General features: G+C 42.1%; 1 protein-coding gene across 1 annotated transcript in view; it reads right to left on the bottom strand.

The window, feature by feature from the left end:
- The window catches only part of AIDA (axin interactor, dorsalization associated), a 110,437-nt gene that overhangs the window by 51,691 nt on the left and 37,220 nt on the right, over positions 1 to 21,526 (bottom strand). The window contains exons 3-6 of the mRNA XM_069233850.1: positions 14,901 to 14,954; positions 12,237 to 12,291; positions 5,756 to 5,819; positions 5,561 to 5,667 (exon numbers count right to left, since the gene is read on the bottom strand). Coding sequence (XP_069089951.1) covers positions 5,561 to 5,667; positions 5,756 to 5,819; positions 12,237 to 12,291; positions 14,901 to 14,954 — 280 coding nt within the window. The remainder of the gene's footprint in view (positions 1 to 5,560; positions 5,668 to 5,755; positions 5,820 to 12,236; positions 12,292 to 14,900; positions 14,955 to 21,526) is intronic.

Here is a 21,526-nt window from a genome sequence, read left to right as displayed (position 1 = left end):
GTGATGGATATTGTGTCCGCCAACATATAAATTTCATAGGAAATAATGGGATTTATATTTCGACAGACAGGATACCCGTCACAGTTGTGACAGAGTAACCCATCTGCTGAAAACTAAATCAGGCCCTTAGTTTTCTAAGAACTAATTACAACCCTAGAGTAACCGATATACTCGCTCTTTTTAATGGCCCTCAGCTTTCCTTAAACCAGTAGTCTTCCTTTAGAGTCAACAGAAATGTCAAAATAAACCCAAGTCTTGCACCCATGAACTCGATATATAAACAAGCATTTGCAAAGCCAAAGGTCTAACCTATGCAAGAGGTATTGGCTTTGCCAATGTGTTTTAGCCACGTTGTGCACCATGTGTTTTAGCCATGTTGTACACCTGCATGGCTGTTGTTCAGTAAGTGTAAACGTAAATGGCATAGAGAAGGGTGGAGTGTCATAGCATGGAATGGCGAAGAGTGAAGTACACTGCTGTAGAGCGGAGTGGCAGAGAATGTTGTGTAATGGAGTGGCACAGTGTGGAATTGCGCAGAGGGGCATACATTGAAGTGGCACAGAGTACAGTCGACTGCTGTAGAGGGCACTGATGTTGAGTGCTACAGGGTATACTGACGTAGAATGCAGTGGCACTGTGCACTGGCATTGAATTCAATGACGTACAATCCAGCGTCAGAATGCAGTGGCGTAAAGTGGTGCAGAGTAGAGTGGAACAGAGTAGAGTGGCATAAAGTTGAGTGATGCAGAGGACAGTGGTGGAGAGAAGAGTCGAGTAGCAGAGTGCAGTGGCATAGAGAGCAGAGCAGAGTTGAGAGGCAGTGTAGAGTGGTGTAGAGCAGTGGTTCCCAATCTGTGGTCTGGGGACCCCGGGGGTCCATGACTGCTGAGAAAATTAAATAATATTAATAGATTAGGTCCCAGCTTTCAGTAAGGACTCAGTGAGGGCCCCCCTGGGGTTCCAGTATTGATAAAGTGCCAATTATGATTCAGTGGGGGGACCCCCTGGGGTTCCAGTATTGATAAAGTGGGGGTCCACAGAATTCAAAAGAATGGGAACCACTAGTGTATAGTATCAGAGTGGTGTAGAGTTTAGTGCTCTAGAGTGCAGTGGCATAGAGTGGTGTAGCATAGAGTACAGTGGTGCAGAGTGGCATGGAGAGCAGTGGCGTAGAGTACAGTGATGCAGAGTAGAGTGCAGTGGTATGCAGTGCAGTGACAGACTGCAACTGTGTAGAGTGCATTGGCAAAGAGTGAAGTGGTGAGGAGTAGAGTGGCGTAGAGTGCACTGGTATAGAGTGGAGCAACACAGAGTGGAGTAGAGTGCAGTGGCATTGAGTAGATTGTTTCAGAACAGAATGAAGTGAGAATGGTGTAGTAAAGGGTAGTGTGCAGTTGCATAGCGTATAACGGTGTAAAGCGGTGTAGAGTGCAGTGGTACAGAGTAGATTAGAGTGGCATAGAGTGAAAGGCCATACAGGTGAGTGTTACAGAGTAAAATGCACTGGCATAGACTGTATTGGCATAGAGTGCAGTGGTGTAGAGTGCAGTGTTGCAGAGTGACGTAGAGTGGAGTTGTGCAGAGTAGACTGGTGTGGCCTAGACTGGAGTGGTGAAGAGTGCATTGGCACATGGGAGAGTAGAGAGGTGTAGCGTGAAGTGGCGGAAAGTGCAGTGGCGTAGAGGGGGTGGTGCAGAGCGCAGTGAAGGGGTGTAAAATGAAGTGGTGCAGAGAAGAGTGTAGTGATGTGGAATGGTGCAGAGTAGAGTGGAGAGGTGTAGAGTGGAGTATTAATGGTGTGGTAGCACATTGCCATTACTGACAACACATCCTCAACTAAAATGACCATTACATTTGCACAGACATACAGGTTTACTAATAAAATTATACAATGCACAGACAAAAATGTGTGGCAATTGCATCCCCCAGTGTAATGATGAGTCTTGATCATATTAAAGTATTTGTCTCCAGCACACTTCAGAAATAACAAAGACTGTGCTTCATTTGTGTTCCTAATTCTGATATGTTCTGAATTACTTACAAAGTTCATTTAAATCAGGCTGCTAAGAGTAGCTCTCCAGCTACTAGAGCTCAGAACTGGTAGCTCTCCAGTACCTGTGATTAGCTCTCCTATATGCAGTCCACTGAACTAAATTAGAAGCTATAGCTTGGCTCGCTTGATATATTTTTATCAAAGCGAAAAGCATGCATCAAGTCACAAATGTGTGTATTTTCAGGATTCATAAGCTGATGTTTGGAGAAAAATGGTTGAATTTTTAAGCTGATATTTAAGGTCTAAAAATCAAACAGACTTGGGCAGGCTATTACTAATATTATTAACTAGGGCCTAAGGTCATTTCAGCTACAGCTGTTGTGCATTACCCATGTATAGCCATTCCACATTGACAAAGTAGTTCTTACATTACTGCTGACCACCATGCCTTATGCGTTGAGGTGACTGCTGCTCATCTTGCATATGGTGGCCACTAATGTAATCTTGTACCATGCTTACTGTTACACCTCTAATGGTACTGGTAGCTCTGGAGAATTTTTATTTTACGTAAGTAGTTCTTATAACAGAAAAGGCTGGACAACCCTGATTTTAATGTTGTGTGCTAGAAAGAAAAAAAAAAAACTCTTTCCTAATCCAAGTATCCAGCAAGATTGTCACATAAATCCTCTCACTTTGAAGTCAGAGAAAGAAAAGTACAGTAAACAAGTGCCCCCTGAAGACAGCCCCAGATTTTTGACCTCGTTCTTTCAAGGCACAGCAAATGTGACTAGATAAGAACAAGATTTACAGGCCTGTTTATAGAAAGCGGGCACCTGGAAGGCTACTGAATATAAAGTTTGGGCAAGGCAAGCTACAAACTCAAGCTAGACAGCCTAAAACAAATACAGCCAGCCAATGGGAAGCAAGAAAATGTGAGATACAAACCACAAAGAGGCAAAGGACAGAATGCATTCCTAGGTCAACTTTCTAAATGTCCCCACAACTTCAGCAAACCAGACAGCTGTGCTGTCTGGTAGGCTGCGACCTAAACAGAATGCAAGATCTTCCCTCTTTAAGAGCAAGTTTTCCTGGGAAATTGATCATTACTTAATGACAGTGTGCACCATGGAATCTTACAAATAAATGCTCAAGATTATACAATGGCATCATTGCTTTGTAATAAAGTTATCCAGCCTACAAACACAATTAGGCTGCTTAATGACTAACCCCTGGAGGCCTCACATAATTTCCAAAAGGCAGAGGTGTGTGTGCATGCTTTCACCATGGCTGCCCATATTTCATTTTTATAAACGAAACCCAAAATATGGACAAACTAGTTTGTTTGCTGGGTCGATGTGAAAAAGCAATTTTGTAATGAGCATGCTTGACTCAGAGCATCAAAAATACCTCTGACCTAAAGATCTCAGTACAACAGCCGAGTAAGCCAGGCTTTAGAAGTCTTTCTAGAAGACACGGTTACCAATGCTGTGCCTTAGAGGTATATCTAATCCAGCTCTACTCCTCAGTAACATAAGTGACAGCAGTTCTTTAAATGTATTGCTAAATGTATTATTATATAGCTGTTTACAGGATGAATAAATGAAAAATACATGTAGAAAAGAACTAATTGTTTGGGGAAAATAAAACCATAAGGCCAAATGCTCATAACCAACACAACAAACATGAAAAACATTCAGAAACATAAGAATAAATAAATAAAAATGGAACTCTGACTACAGGATGTGCTATTTTTCGCTCTCTCAATGAGATCACTAAGAAACTCAGTTTCAGGAGACTAAAGGTGGAGAGTGCAATTCCCTGACCTGATGTATAGCGATTTTGAAAAGTAAATTCTATATGAACTCCAAACTCTGTGTTTCCTGCCCCCTCCTGCCCCGCTTCAGTTTTGTTGTGCACCCATACCTCCCCCAAGTCACCCCCCCAGGTTTCCTTCTTGGAAACAACCAGATACTCATGTGCATAAATGTAAATGTACTGGTTGACTTCTGGCACACCTTTAACCCAAAACTTTCCTTCTCTAGGGTCTTCGTCTTAAATCAAGCTGCTAAACCCGAGCATCACCTTTAATGCTGTGGAAGATACTGCATTATTTTCGTTGTAAACTAAAATCATTATTTTTCCAGAGCCAATTCAGTTGTGGTCTATGTATTCATAGGTGTTGAGAAACTGTAAATAAACTGCTTGCATGAATTTGAGAACGGTTCTCACATTATGCTGAGTTAATACAATGTACTAACTCTAAACATATACAAATACCCTGGCCCTCACGCTCTGCAACCACCTGCCATTCACTGAGCAGTTCAAGCAAACCCCAACATGAAGGGGTATTGTGAAGGGGCATCATTTAAAGCAGTTCTCTGGAAAGGTCTTATGTGGTATGTGACTGAGGTTACGCAGGACAACTGCTCCTCTCAAAGCCAACGTCCACTTTATGTATATTTCTAAGAACTGGTAAAAGAGGTCTTTCAGACAACTGTACTGTCAAACCAGACATAACATCCACCCTCTCTGCTGGACGAACTTAGCTTGTTTAAAGATTTTAAATTACAATAAGAAAAAAGAGATATCAAAAGGTGCCTGTAAATACTGTTGAAGTTTAATTGTATCTCAGTCACTGGTTCCTGAGGATAATCACATGCCTGGCTTCAAAGGCCAAAGGGTTCACAGAGGACCTCATCCAAAGCGGCTCATAGAGCTGATGGAATGACTTAAGCTGTTTGAATTCATGCAGGAAATGATTTTCAAACTTTGACTATAAACATACTTGAAAGAAAGCGAATTGACATAGGTCACAATGTTCCAAAACCTTTCACTGACCTCTATTCTGTACTGGCCAAGATCAGTACAGAATAAAGAAAATCCTCAATTCAGACCAGATAACAATATGCGAAAGAGGTTCAAACATGTATGGACAAACATGCATTTCAAGTTTACTTTCATTAATTAAACAAGAGTTAATCTTCATAACAGTGCATGAACACAATCTAATCTAGGTGTCCCCATTGGACAATCATGGTTTTAGGATCATTTTAAACTCTGTTCTGAAGGTTTTAGAAAAGGTGTCCATTATGTATAACAAATCAGGTGGTAGATATTCAAGCCCCCCTCTATTTTATGATTAGTCTATGTTTGTCAGTTAAATACTTGTTTGTTTTTACTTAATGGTAGGTTATCCTGGGCTAAAGGCTTAAGGGCGTAGGCAAAACGAACAGGGAAAACTCCAGAGAGAGGCAGGCCCACAATGTAGTAGCCTGGTAATGAAACTTCTCACTACCTTCTGTGAGGTCTAAAGGTGAATGTAATGACCTGTTGACATGTGCATCCCAAACACTGAGATGGAGGGTAAGACAACATTTGGCAATTAACATTCCTGCTGTTGTTTTGGCTATAATGTAAAAGCCAGTCACGCAACTTTGAAGAAAATACAATAAAAACAACACTTTTCCATGGACTCAACCATAACCAAAGAGAAGCCACTGCTCATCTGTAATGCACATATGTATCCATACTCATATGAACATTGCATGCATTATAAAGAGTTATCACCTGGCACCCGTGCTGGGAAAGAGTCTGGAGATCCTGCTCCAGCTGCCCCATCTTCTTCTTCCTCTTCAAACTCTAAATTCTCTTCCTCTCCTGGTGCTAAAATTTTCCTAGATTAAGACAAAAAGTCACTTTTAAAGTACCCAAACAGTATCTGTAACTATCGGGCAAACAACTATTCTACATTGTTTTATTTACCTGAGAGGAACAGGCTGAACGTCAAAAGGGAATTCTTTGTTATAGGTAAGGATATTCTTTATTACTGGAAAAAGAGCAAGGCAAAACAATATCAAACCACGTTTCACGCAAGAACACCAGTTATTCAAACTTTCTGTTTTGTCTGTTGTCAGAGATGCAAATATTCCACAAGTAAAAAAAAAAAAAAAAAAAAAAAAAAATACACAACAATTCAGAGTCCTAAATTATAATCTAGATTCCTGATGTTGCTTTTTAATGTGATGCAACATTTTACATAATGGCATGAAATAATCAGATGTCACAAATTTGCAGGTTTAGTGTACAACATTGTGTGGTTAAAATGCCTACAGTAGCTAGTCATATATATTTATCTTGTGGTCATTATGAAATGGTCCTTACCTGTGACTTGAGCGAAGGCCTCCTTTCCAGATTTTAATTTTAAGACTCTCAAGCTTTAAGAGGAAAAAATATTTTCTCGTCTATTTTGTGTAAGATCTCAAATTAGGTCAATAGGCCTTCCATGACGAACACACCAAACCCTTCATTTGGAACATGATCCGCCATCACTTTAATCTAGGAAAAACATCCAAACAATCCAAACTGGAGAAGTAATGCCCTAGGTAAGCAAGACTTCATGTTTCCATTGTGCGGAGTGGCCAGATTTATATATTTGGTAGGAGGTTGAGGAAGTCCCGAAGAAGTAAGGAAGTCTGCACAGATGAAAGGCCTTAGCAAAAGGGGTATCTCAAGGACATGAAAACACTGGTCACCAAAGTTATGATGTCACACAGTGCTGTAAATGAAAAGTGTTATTTCTTCCTAAAAAGGCATCCACTCTATTAACTTTAAAAAGTATCAAAGAGTGAAACCCTAAATACCGACATGCAGATCATACACAGACAAAGGTCAGTCGTACATGTTTACCTCAGTGAGTTATCTTAGAGGTTAACAAGTACTATAACTGATCTACTAATCCTTTAAGTTTACCCATTTATAGCAAGCATATCTGAAATGGAAGCCAAAGTGCAGCAACATTAATCGCCAAAATACTAAATGGGTTCAGGTCACCAAACTATGGAAATGTGAAAGTAGGACTTGCAAGTGTGAATTCATAAATTGTGCATATGATTTAGAACCAATTCACCAAGGCAAATATATATATATATATATATATATATATATATATATATATATATATATATATATATAGTTTTTATTTTATTCAAACAGTACCAAAATATAGCGCCAGAGATAAATATGCATAAACATAGATCTCATAATTCATACAAGAAAAAAAACCCAGCCACAGAAATGCATCACAAATAACAGAAGTCAAGATATTCTCCCCAAAGAAAAAGAAAGAATAAATATTCCAAGTCGATCCATGATTAACAGTACACAACGCTCTATCAGCATAGAAATTACCTCAGTGAGCCCTTACATTCAAATAATGAGGTCTCCATATGATAAATTGCTAGCAGCCTAGTTCTCCACGCTATAAAGGTGGAATTGGTGGGAGGGAGGCAGACTAAGCGATTGAGAAGTAATACACTGCCAAGCAACTGAAATAGCCACAAATAAGAGCCCTGCCTCACGTTTCAGCCCCTCATTGCCCTCCGAGCAATCAATCAACCCCCAGAATCATCAGAGCAGTTGTAAAATGAAAAGAGAGCCCCATTAATACTCCCCAAAAAGCTCTCAATCTCATGAAGAAATCCCTGCAGTTTAAGACAAGAAAAGAACATATGTAGAGTCCGCCTCCTGGGCCCCGCATCTATTGCAACCCCATTTTACCACCTTTGCCGGGATGTGATAAAGATTGATGACTGTCATGAAATGTTGGCTTTTTAAATTTGCATTTAAGAGAAACCTATTCCCCCAGCTCTAAAAACTCCTGCAGATAGAGACTTTCTATCCCTAGCTGAGTCTCCTATTTTGTATTTTGTACCTCAAGATCATCAGGAAACCCCTGCAATAATACCTCATAGACCCTGCCAATTCTAACTTTCTGTCTATTGGCTTCGACTGAGGGATCTTGGTAACAGATTTTGAATCCCTCAAATGTCTGCGTAAGACGTCCCATAGCTGCAAGAATTTGAAAAATTCTCCTCTGGAGAGGTCAAACCTCTCCTGTAATTCTGTGAAAGCAGCGATTTGTCCATTGGTATAGAAATCCTCCAGAGATGTCACCCCCCCCTTCTGAATCCAATTAGTAGCTACGTAGTCTTGAAATACAGGTGAGAGTATGGCGTCGGCCGTCATGGGTGTATACAGATTTAGCTTTAGTATGTCCAACAGCCAGCGGACCTGCCACCACACCCCAAATGTGGCCTGGACAGTCTTGAACCTAGTTTTTTGTAGTAACTGAGTTCAAACTACAAGCAAAAGTAACTTTTGGCTTGATTGCCCAAACATATCTCATAAACGGTTGGAGATTCGGCATAGCTGAACTCACTCAATGTATCAGAGAGCAAAATACCCATATGCTGGAACATGCAAGCCCAATAATACAGTTTTAACTACTAGGAACCAACTCTCTTCCCCCCCCCCCCCACCCAAGAGAGACACGAGAGAATCATCCATTTGGTAGCTCTTCCAAGTCTGCGATACCCCCAGAGAAACGTACTAAAGATGCTTTCCAGGCTTGACAACCAGCTCTTATTAATTTCTAACAGGATTGTTCTAAAAAGGTATAGCACCTTCAGCAAAATGCTCATTTTTAAAACATTGCCCTTCCAAATACTGTCAAATGTAAACGATACACCCTCTCCAAATCCCTCTTGATGTTGCATAACACTGGTGCTATATTTAACTCTACAATCTAATCCACATCTTTAAGTTTCACCCCGAGATATACAGCCTCTGTTACCACTTGAGGATCCTTAAAAGTAACAACCTTGGTGCACAATTCTTGTGTCTTGAGTTCATTGAGCTTATGGCCGGAATGCAAACCAAGCAGACGAGCCTGAGTCTAGATTTCGGGAAACACCGTACATGGGTCCACTGTGAGGATCGCAATACATCTGCATATGCCAGGGTTTGTACTTAATCTATGACTGGATTGATATTAATGTTCTCCTCTAGTTTATGTAAAAAAAAAAAAAATTAAAAAAAGGTTCATTATATAAAGCAAACAAAAGCGGGGAGCATGGAGATCCTGGTCTGGTGCCCCTTGAAATAATAAAGCTATCCGACTCTTGCCCCATAATCCTAAATCTAGTGCTGGGAGACTTATAGAGGGCTCTGATGGACTGAATAAAAATTTTACCAAAACCTTTCTATCGTAACACTGCTCATAAAAACTGTCATGATATGCGATCAAACGCTTTCTCTGCATTGTGTAAAGCAAGACCCACGGTCAATCCTGAGGTTAATACAGTATCAAAAATGGTAATAACTCTGCAGACATGGTCTGTTGTGCTTCTGTCCAGAATAAAACCATGTTGACTTGGAGATACTAAAGGAGAAATCACTTTCCCTAGTCCGGTAGCCAATACCTTTGCATACATTTTGCCATCACAGTTAATAAGAGAAATTGGCCTATATGATCCTGGCAATTCCGCAGGCTTCCCCTTTTTTCTGAACACCAGAATATTATTTGCTTCCCATGATCCTGCAGTCAGCTCTTTTGGAGTCTGTAAAAAGGTCAGCAGCATATCCTGTTGAATCTCCCGGAAGGAAAATCTATAAAACTCAACTGGTATGTTAACTGGGCCTGGAACCTTCTCAGGCGCTACCTGGCAAATTGCTTGATAAATTTCCTCTGCGGTTATATGAGCCTCTGGTCTCTGAATGAGGTGGATGTCCTGTAAAGAGCCAAGTAAAACTCCCTAAAAACCCTAAGGATGTCCTTGGAGGACTCATACCAATGGCCGCATGATCCTATACAGCCAGGATCTGGCTGGCAGCCTTCTTCTGTCTAACTTGTTTTGCCAGAAGTTGCCCCGTAGCCTCCCCTAGCTAATAACATTGCCTCCTATATAGATAATATTTAGCTGCAGCCCCAGACCAAGATCATCTAGAAAAAGACTTGGGCATTGCCATTTCCTGCTGCAGTCAAAGTGGGTCCTGCAAGCTCTAGATCTAGCTAGCGAGTTTACTTTCTGCCAATCTGATCCTAACGAACATGCTGTGAATCTCATCTTGCCTTGCTATTTGCTGATTCAGGAAAAAGCGAATGGTTTCCTCCCCTCACCCCAGCTTTGCAAGAATCCCAAACTGAGCCTACCGAGGCAGATCCTCTATTATTAGCTAAAAATTCAGTTATCCATTTAGACATATGATCCCCGTCTGTTTGGTCTAATACTTTTCTATAAAAAAAAAAATATATATATATATATATGATTTCTTACAGCTCCTCCACCCCCCCCCCTTCCCCCCCACCCTCCTCCTCCAGGACAGGTATTTCCAATATCAAAGGATTGTGATTTGACATGACCCTAGGTAGCTTCTCAAACAATGTCTGCCCTGCAAGGGCCATGGAGGTAAAGAAATAATCCAATCGGGCTAATTTATTGTGGGCATTTAAAATAAAAAGTGCAGCAGGGTCAATGGTAAGAAGGCTTATGTAGTGCAGAAAGTGATGGAAATTTCACCCCACTTCCATGAGGGAGGGGTAGAGTAGGGCTAGGGAGGGAAGACTATTCCGAATGATGTTTTAAAACTATAAAAAAGGAAAATCTAGTCGGCTGTCATACCATACAAAAGACGATGCAAAACATGAGTTCCCCTCTCCTATAATTACAAGTTTTGGGTACTGGATGAACAAGCACACTCTGTAGCAGGTAGGCACAGAGTATGCATTCCACAGGAGAAGCAGGCTCAGTACATCATGTGACCCACGTGTATCACATGTCATCTTTACACAGGGTTGTCACAACTTACTATTCCCCTGTATGAAAAATAACAGCATCAGAATGAAGTGGTCAGACTACCATCTCACCCCACTTCCTTCCAGGAGACAGACCAATCACTTGTCCTAATATATATATATATATATATATATATATATATATATATATATATATATATATATATATATATATATATATATACACACACACACACACACACACACACACACACACACACACACACACACACACAGAAATATCAACTCAATTTTACAATATGTTTCTCAATCTTATGGAAGACTCATTAGCAGAACACTACAATTTAAAAGATGGCTGAATGATAAGAAAACTATTTACACCATCACTACACACTCCTCCCGTCAACAGTGATGTGTCTTGCCTACTTGAGGGTACATTACCTTTATTTAACTTTCCCATTGTACTCAGAAGACCCTAGAGTGTTCCTGTTCCCATGTACTGATTGTTTTTTTTTAGCATTAATTGTTGTCGAAATTCTGCAGAGTGCCCATCCTTAAGGGCCTTATAATCTGCACTGTGAAGGTTGTATGCACTGTGGTTGTTGTATATGCAAGATTTCCTTATACTAGGGTTTCTTTACATCTGCAGGTATGCACACTTCTAGGTCAATAGGTTTCCCCTTTGCCAGGCAACTCTAGCCCCCACCCTCTTCCTCCTCATTTCTCCTGCTATGAACACAATTAACCCTCCCTCAGAGGGCACCCAGCCCTAGCATCAAGGTGAAGGGGGGAGCGGTTAAGGAGGATTTTTTTGTTTGGTCCAACTGGGGTTTAGGACTAGCACTGAATCTCTGACTAGTTTCACTCCCTTATCTTACTGATCCCACGCACCCTCTTCTTGGTTAACCTAAATGTATTCCTTCCACAAAATATAATTACACCCTCTCGCTTTGGCTACCCTAATACAGAGCGACTAGCCTTCCTCTGGTGCAGATTTAAACAACTGAATATATAATGATCAGTCCTAAGATTTGCCTTGTGCAGCTCTGGAATAGGCCCCCATACCATTATAGCTTGGACTGGCCTCATATCACTGTACAGATATAGTAATATGGGGTCTGTCCAAGCACGGCTCCTCTCTCCTTGTTGACTTGATATAGACTCTTACCAGCGGCCTAACCGTGCTGTCTAGAGGTTTGGGCCTCCACAGCTCCTGGGAAATTCACCCATGATCCATTTAACCCAATCTTAAATAGCCCGTTCCTACAAAGAAATACTGTAAAAGCAGTTTTCTCCTATATCATCAACTTTGTTGGAGAGCAGAATCAGAACTCTAAACTGGATCACTTCGGAATTCCCAACTGGGAGTGGCGGGGTTAAGGAATGGACTGCTGTAGCCTTTACCATAAGAATAATCTAAGGACCTGGCTGCCCATGGAAATGAGAATAGATATTGACAGCCTAGAGGGAGGCCCGAGAAAAGTGATGGGTCAACTGCTTGAATAAATCGCACAACTTCCAGCTGGTTATCTATCCCATTGTTTATTTTTTTCTTTTTTGGCCCCCAAGAAACAAGAAATCATTTAGACGGCACACTTCATGACAGATTTAGCTCTTCAAACACTGAATACAGGCATTGACTTATCTTACTTGGTTCAAGTTTCTTCAGATCCTCCAGCTTAAAATCATCCTGGGACTGTGAAGACTACAGCGTAAAAACAAAATATACTTGGTTAGATGCCAGTATAACTGTATTCAAATAAATACACCTTCGCTCAGTGGACCTTTGATCAGAAGTGTTCCACGTTGATTAACAATTTTTTTTTGGGGGGGGGGGGGGGGGGGGGAAGCGGGGCAAAATCTAACAATCATGCTGCTTCTCAGTGTCAATGCACAGTCAGTGACCCAACTTCTTATTGAAAAGAAATTATTATACATCAACCGTTGCTAAAACAATTTAGCTCCAGTGTCTCACATGTACATCAAAGCTTAAAAGCAAAGGAGGTTTGACAAAGTCAATTGTTGGCGTCGGTAAAGAGATAATGTCCTCACAGGCGTCACTAACCACACAGAAGAGTTCCAATAAAGGCAGCACCAGCACAAGCGTCGCAGAGAGGCCAGATAGAATATCTCAAGCAGTGCTACCTTCCATTTCTTACAGAAGAGGTACCGTAGGGGCAGCAGCACTTCAAGCTTCCCTTGTACACAGTAGGAAAAGAATAGGCCGCAGAGAAACAGAATAGGTACAATGGAGAAACCCAAGAACGCCGGCTACCCCGAGCACAGAGAACAGGGCAGCAGAAGTGCAAGCTGCCACTACAAACACACCAGTTACATGACGGCAGCATGCAGGCTCCCCCAGGTAAAACACACACACACAAAACAACCACCATACAAGTTCCCTTTGTTGTGGAACATCTTGCATGCCCAACTATGAGGTTCAAAACTAAAGGAATAATCATAAAAGGCATTTTCACCACTTAGCACACCGCACTCTCACCCTCAACCAAAAGCAACATGGATACAAGGATGATCTACCGAATTAAAGAGACCACAACACCTCGCGCCCAGGTTTGTCACTGTGGTGTTTATTCCCTGGGGAAAGGGAGACATTCGCTTCTGCCAGAATGTAGTTAAACATATTCATCTGCATGGGGAAAAACAACAGCAACTCTTCGCACTCGTGTGCTACTGCATAGAGGTGAATAGGTAGTAAACAAACATGAATGACGTGTTTGACGACTCAGAGTGGCAAGCAGAAGCAAGTAACTTTATGTACACGACAACTCATCTTCTGGCAGAAGGCAGTAATTATTTAACCCATAGGTTAACTGGTTTTAGTCGCTGACAAGCCTTTCACGGACTCCTGTCTCTCCAACGGCACTGATGGAACACACCCTTTGGAGCACTGTGACCTCTCCCACACACTTCATGGAGGGCCGTAGATATCTTACATACAAGTAAACAGACACAGATTAAGATACCGCACATTTCCCTTTCCGCAATTATGAAAACTCATGGCAACAAAATATCAAGCCAAGCGCATGAGCTCATTCCCCACCCCATCTGCACACACGCTATTCCTTCCACCACATCCAGGCAGGCAAACTTCCCCACGAAATCCACACAGACACATTCCCACCGACCAGTGTGCCTGTGTGTCTGGAATAATTCCCTACCATATCCACACACACAGGCACGGTCCCCTGACGACATCTGAACACACAAAGGGGCACACCACAGCCAAACACAGGTACGTACACCACCACAACAGCACTCAGGCCGTTCCCCTCACCACGCAGGTGCACAATCAACAACAGGCATCCTCCTCTTAGCACATAGGCACACTCCATTACATCTGCACACAGGAACACTCTTCACCACATCAGCACGCAGGTACAGTCCTCCGCACAGGCACACCTCCCCGTACTGTCTCCACACAGGCACACTCACTCTCCAGCCCTCACAGCTCTTTCCCACACCACATAAATCAACACACAATGTAAATAAAGCTGGTGCTACTTCTGTTCTGTATGAGCCAGGGAAACGGTTACTGCACAGGCAGTACATATTGATGGTTTGAGGTATTTCTATAGCATGAAATTACGATACGTAGCAGAGATCTGCACATGGTCAAAGACAAGCATCAAGTTAACAAGCGATAGAAGAGATGGCCGATTTGTGGACCGTCAATGCACTATGATGTAGTCTTCCTTAAATAAGTGAGACTAACTCTTTCCTGAATTGAAGCATCATTGAGGCAGTACTGGTGAATGTGGGTATGCTGTTCCAGATCCTGGGTGCATTAGATCCAAAAGGCCTGCTGCCTTGTTTTTCTGGGGAAAGAAAGACGCTTGTGCAGTTACTGTTTTGTGTACAGTAAAGAACATGCACTGCAGCTGCTGACATTTTGATGTGCAAGCTTTCCACTTCCTAGTGCACAAAAGAACGTCTTGCGAGGTTATGGTTGTATGCTTGAGAAAAGCCTACAGGGCTACTGCCTATGATGTACCTGTATTGTGGGTTAGTGCATCTTGCTAAAAGCCTTTTCACCATACAATAGCAAACTCTATGGGCTTGTGTATGCAGGTTTGATCATTCCTACAAGATATGTAAAGCGTATTGTAATGTCCAGTAAACTGTACAGTGGAAGACCTTCACCTAGAACAGCTTGAGAAATCGTTTCTACATGATTTAAACTATTATACAAATACTCGAAATACTAAAAAACTTTGCTTCACAAATATTCAAACAATATTCTTGAAAAATAGTAAACAATGATTCTAATATTAAGGAGAGTGCGCAAATAGGTACCTGTAAGGCAGCACTTCGCAATTCCAAACATGTTGCAATTTTCCCAATAGTTTTCTGCAGGAACAACAAAATAAAAATTGCAAAACAAAAGATTAGATATACAAAAAATATAAGTGCTCAGTTACGGAATAGTAGCCATGCTTAAATATTAATATTTTATGTTCAGTCTGCTCTCGCCTTTTTAACTTGTTTGCATGACTCCTTGAGGATTGCAACAAAGAAGTGAGGATGAAATTCCATTTTAGTAGCAGTAGGCTGACCAGCGCAAAACAAAATATACACTGGTAAATTCTATAGGTCTGGGATTGTCATGGTGTATGTATAATGTTATAATTGGAAAAGGTTTTACACCCTCATCAAACTTAAAACGGTGACTACTTTTTTTTTTTTTAGTAGCATGTGGCACTGAAGAGTATTACTTTGTATGTGGAAGTGCTTCTTGTGAAAGAGCAGATTGACATCACTTGCAGGAAAGTCAGCCAATGGCTGAAGTGGGCAGACCCACATTAGTGGGCAGAAGAATATGTGAATTACAATAATAGACCTGTGGATAAAGAGGGCTGGCTGAAAGCCCCAATAAGTATATTGTACACATGAATTTAGTAAATAACTTGTCTAACACCAGACCTACAAACCAAATAAGTAAGCTACTTCACGAAAATTAGCTGTGTTTAAACGGTCATTTGAAATTCACGGTTTCATGTGATAAATCTCAGAAGAAAAAAAAAACACCAATTTCTTTACTTAAATACCTTTTAATCATTCTTTGGCATGGGCTTAAGGGGTTCATTTTCTCTTACTCATGTTGGAGCTGAGTAGCATATGTGTCCAAGCCAAATTCTTAGTTCATCACTTACCAATATGGTTTGCCATGTTTCATTTGTCATACATTTTTTCCATAATTGCTCTTCTATGCCAATTCATACCCATTACCACATCTTTTGCATTAGAGAAATCAGTTAGAGATAGAAGTGCCAACAAGTTTGTTTTTGAGGGGAAAATATCGACAAGTTTGTATTTTGTTCAATTCTGAAATTTGTTTTATAACATTCTTTTTCAGTTGAGTTTGACCATCTACCAACATTTCCAATAGAAGTCAGTCAACACCAGATGGAGCAAAGCAGGAGCTGTTGCCCGAGTTGAGGCTGCAGGCAGACAGGCACCGATTTTACTTTTTGAAAATCTTTTTATTGAACAACAGCTCAGCATGCATCTCCGACAAATCATGAATCAATTGTTGAAGTGGCATCACAGGGTAGAAATGTCAACACAATCATGGAAATTATCAATGATAACAGGAAAACCATCAACAAGTACTCCAGAGGTCCATAACGCCCAGGACACGAGTCAACTCTCCCATTAGAAACGGGCAGGCACAGATAAGCCTGCATGCCAAGTTTCAGCCAAGTTGCTTCTATCTGGGGAGTCTAGGCACACCCAACACTCACATGACATTTCAAACGTTCAAAGTAAAACAACTGTTTTCTTCGAACAGTCTTAAGTAAAATCTTTTTTGATGTTCCGTCTTCCTTAATACTATCAATTATACAACTTTGATTGGATCAAGTTGTGTATTAACCATTACAGCATTGATTTTAAAATCCATGTGAAAATGTTGAGACCTATGATAAAAAAAAAAACATTTGCAATGCAATCAGTCTTACATTTGCTCCAGTTAGAGCTATTGGCGTTGTAAATTCCTAACTTGACTTTTCTTGCCAAATAAATTGAAAATTAAAAGTAAAACATTAGTTGACAAAAAACGAACCGATTCAAAGCGCCATGGCTGCCATGAGCGTGAAGGAGAGACACAAAAGGGAAAATAACTTGACTCGCAGTCAAACATATCGGCAATTGTGCATTATCCATGTAACAGGGTCAGTTGCAAGGCGGTGACAAACCCCCCTCCCCCCCAAGGTGGGACAACGTAAAGCATTTACCAATTGCAACAAAGGAATGTTGAAAGGAAAGCCCACAAACAAATGGAAGTGATAGGCATGAGGTGTGCGTGGTTCAAAGCCCACAATACTTACAACAGGTCAAAGTGCTTGAGCGCTCGACCTAGAAATGGAAACAAGACTTCAGCAACAAGGGTGTAGAGGACAGATGGAGAAAGGAGCAGAGAGAAGTGGACAGAGACACCGAAAGAGAAGGCCAATTATAGGGAGAGAGGAAAAGAGCAACACAAGATACACACTGGGATAACTGAGCAGCGAAAGGGGTGGAGAAAGGCTGGAGGGGCGATCCAGAAGGGAAAGGCATGGGAGAAAAAGATGGAGAACTATTAGTAGAGGAAATTCAGTATGAGAGAGAAGAATGATCGAGACGAGGGAGGGGAGTTAGAATGGTGGGGAGGCTAAGAGAACAGAGTTGGTTCAGTCTAGGGTCTCTAAAGCAGGTACTCCAGCTACCCAGGATCTAAGAGCATGTTGCAAGTCTTTGCTTGAAACACAACATTCTGCACTTCTCCAAAATGTAAGTACAGTGAGAGATGCCTGTCACATGTAGTGCATAAGTGTCTGCCCACATCTTACAAAGAGTGCAGTCTCTCTTGTCTGCCTACACTGTACACAAGGGAAAAGCTTCAGTCTCTTATGGATGCCAATCAAAAGCACTCAGTTAGCACAGTGCACTATCTTATCCTAGTGTGCCTATCTGACAAAGACCTAAAGCCTGTGGTGTAACCTGTGCACTGCCTCCTTCGGTCCATTATATCTGTAGATAACAGCTCTGTGCACACAGTGCAGTGTCTCCTTATTGCATGCTTATCTGACTAAGCCCATGGTGTAACCTGTGCACTGCCTCCTTCAGTACATTTTACCTGCCAATAATAACATAGTGCGCACCGGTTAGGGTTTCCTCCCTCTGTGCCTGTCCACACTAAGCAATACGGTGCAAGCTGTGCAGCCTATGCTGCATTTCATTGCGCCTGTCCACGTTAAGGACATGGTGCAAACAGTGCAGTGCCTCCTCTGTTTCTGCCTGTACTAAGCACACGATCCAAGCAGTGAAGAGCTTGTGGTCAGTGCTTTTCCCCGTCCGTGTCTTCCCAGTGTTTACAGTTTCTGTCTGCCTACACTAAGCACCATACAATAGTCCAGTGTCTCTGCCTGTGATGTGGCATCTCACACTAAACACACTGTACAAACAGGCAGCGTTTCCCCTCGTGCAGTCTTGCATCACTAACCATGAGACAGAGCACTGGTTACCAACTGCTTGACTACACTAAGCATATGAAACATATGCAGTGTTTACCGTTTTAGTTGGCTATTCAAATGTGAATAACTTAATGAAACATACAAAAAGCACATTGTCTACAGTCTGGCAAATCTAAAAGGTACACAAAAGGAGAAATGAAAAGCAAAACAGTTGACATAAGCGAGCCGATTCAAAGCGCCACTGCCGCCATAAGCATGTTTGCAAAGGAGACACAAGGAAACAAAGTTTGCTCGCGCTCGCAGTCAAACATATCGGCAAATGAGAAATTACTCATGTAACAGGGTCGGTCCCCAAGGCGGTATCAAAACCGCCGTAAGGAGGGACAAACGTAAAGCATCTACCAACGATAACAAAGGATTTTTGAAAGGCAAGTCCAAGTACGAGCGATAGTGATGGGTGCGAGGTGCACGTGGTTAAAAGCTTACATAGATACAAAGACGTTGGAAAAGCAGCGCTTGCACGTTGCTATGCTCGATCTAAAAATGGGGCTAAAATGTCCATACTTCAGCATCTTGCTAGCTTCACAACTACCAGAAATTGGAGACAAACAAGTTTTACAACTTGCCATGACCCACCATTATGTCTTTGTACACTTAGAGTTCATCATCTGTAGATTTAGTTAAAAATGTAGTGGCAACCCAGCAGAGCCGAATCCCTTGCTATGAAATAGAACATTGATAGTTCTACTAAGTTCCTCACTAGCCACCATCGTAGGGCAACACCTGTAGCCTGCGCTGCACTTGTTTGAAGCAGAGTGCATCACAGAGGTATTGAGCGGTCCACCTAAATCACACAGACCGCTGAGGATGGGCTGGAGAGGAGGGGCTGAAAGGTCATTGTTTTTTTCGCTGCTTCTCCTGCTGATGCTAGCATTTTCCTAGTAAACAGCTACATTTACCAAATTGGTATTCCAAGGAGTGTTAATGTTACTCCGTTAACAGGCATTTGCATCACAAAGGCTATTTCTGCACGGTCACCCATTGGGCTGCTTAATCTAGATCGTTTACAAAAAAAAGGGCACAAAGCCAAGAACTATATTTTATTTTGTATCTCACAATTCTTCCCTTTAGCACTAGGAGACAGGATACCATCTATTTTTTCCAGCCAACAGCATGTTGCATTGAAGGGCTTGTAGTTTTGCTTTTAACAGTTTCATTATGGTATTAAAATCCCAGCACGCAAAGTGCTGTTGTCTAAAATGCCAAAACTGGCAGGAGGTGTTATAAAATACATGGAGCCACTAGTCATCTAGCTTTTAAAATTTTACGTTGTCGCCTGCTCCTCTGCAAAAAAAAAAAAAAAAAAAAAGCTTGTTTTGCACTTGGAACCAATAGTTCACTCTTTCGATTACATCAGACAATAAAACAAGCACTGACAATGTGGATCATTTTTATCTTTGTGGAGTGAAAAGTTTTATGCCGGGATTCACAACACTATAAATGTAAAACACATAGAGCAGCAGTGCCACCTTCCCTAACACAAACAATAAGTTAAGGACAGGTGGAAGCAGGAGAAAGAACACCGCAAGATTCTCCCACACATATAGGGCAGCTAATGCACTAAAGAGCGAATGAAAGGTGTTCTATAATTTTCGTAAACAGGCAAACATACAAAAAGTACAAAACTCCTGCAACAATCAGCAAAATCCCTTATGAATTTACCATAAATTTACAAATGCATACAGGATGCCCTCACCTACCTTATGTAGTATGCTTAATCAGTGGGTTCCATGTGCTGCACTGCGATCTATTTGAGAATACTATTGTTCGCTGGTTGTACAGTCTCCTATTTATTGGATTCCCCAGTTTGGGTGAGGTTATGTCACTTTTGTAGACATTTATTTTCTCCCTATTGTAGGAAGTTGGCTCTGTATGTGCTATTTCAAAGTAAGGAATAGCATGCACAGAGTCCAAGGGTTCCCCTTAGAGGTAAAATAGTGGTAAAAAGAGATAATACTAATGCTCTATTTTGTGGTAGTGTGGTCGAGCAGTAGGCTTATCCAAGGAGTAGTGTTAAGCATTTGTTGTACATACACATAGACAATAAATGAGGTACACACACTCAGAGACAAATCCAGCCAATAGGTTTTGTTATAGAAAAATATATTTTCTTAGTTTATTTTAAGAACCACAGGTTCAAATTTAACATGTAATATCTTGTTTGAAAGGTATTGCAGGTAAGTACATTAGGAACTTTGAATCATTTCAATTGCATGTATACTTTTCAAGTTATTCACAAATAGCTATTTTAAAAGTGGACACTTAGTGCAATTTTCACAGTTCCTGGGGGAGGTAAGTTTTTGTTAGTTTTACCAGGTAAGTACGACACTTACAGGGTTCAGTTCTTGGTCCAAGGTAGCCCACCGTTGGGGGTTCAGAGCAACCCCAAAGTTACCACACCAGCAGCTCAGGGCCGGTCAGGTGCAGAGTTCAAAGTGGTGCCCAAAACGCATAGGCTTCAATGGAGAGAAGGGGGTGCCCCGGTTCCAGTCTGCCAGCAGGTAAGTACCCGCGTCTTCGGAGGGCAGACCAGGGGGGTTTTGTAGGGCACCGGGGGGGGACACAAGCCCACACAGAAATTTCACCCTCAGCGGCGCGGGGGCGGCCGGGTGCAGTGTTAGAACAAGCGTCGGGTTCGCAATGGAAGTCAATGAGAGATCAAGGGATCTCTTCAGCGCTGCAGGCAGGCAAGGGGGGGCTTCCTAGGGGAAACCTCCACTTGGGCAAGGGAGAGGGACTCCTGGGGGTCACTTCTGCAGTGAAAGTCCGGTCCTTCAGGTCCTGGGGGCTGCGGGTGCAGGGTCTTTTCCAGGCTGCGGGACTTAGGTTTCAGAGAGTCGCGGTCAGGGGAAGCCTCGGGATTCCCTCTGCAGGCGGCGCTGTGGGGGCTCAGGGGGGACAGGTTTTGGTACTCACAGTCGTAGAGTAGTCCGGGGGTCCTCCCTGAGGTGTGGGTTCTCCACCAGCCGAGTCGGGGTCGCCGGGTGCAGTGTTGCAAGTCTCACGCTTCTTGCGGGGAGATTGCAGGGGTCTTTAAAGCTGCTCCTTTGGATAAAGTTGCAGTCTTTTTGGAGCAGGTCCGCTGTCCTCGGGAGTTTCTTGTCGTCGTCGAAGCAGGGCAGTCCTCAGAGGATTCAGAGGTCGCTGGTCCCTTTGGAAGGCGTCGCTGGAGCAGAGTTCTTTGGAAGGCAGGAGACAGGCCGGTGAGTTTCTGGAGCCAAGGCAGTAGTTGTCTTCTGGTCTTCCTCTGCAGGGGTTTTCAGCTAGGCAGTCCTTCTTGTTGTTGCAGGAATCTAATTTTCTAGGGTTCAGGGTAGCCCTTAAATACTAAATTTAAGGGCGTGTTTAGGTCTGGGGGGTTAGTAGCCAATGGCTACTAGCCCGGAGGGTGGGTACACCCTCTTTGTG

This window comes from Pleurodeles waltl, chromosome 5, assembly GCF_031143425.1.
Source record: "Pleurodeles waltl isolate 20211129_DDA chromosome 5, aPleWal1.hap1.20221129, whole genome shotgun sequence".
NCBI lineage: Eukaryota > Metazoa > Chordata > Amphibia > Caudata > Salamandridae > Pleurodeles > Pleurodeles waltl.
Note: the sequence above shows the minus strand (reverse complement) of the source record. Positions and strands in the feature narration are given on the sequence as shown.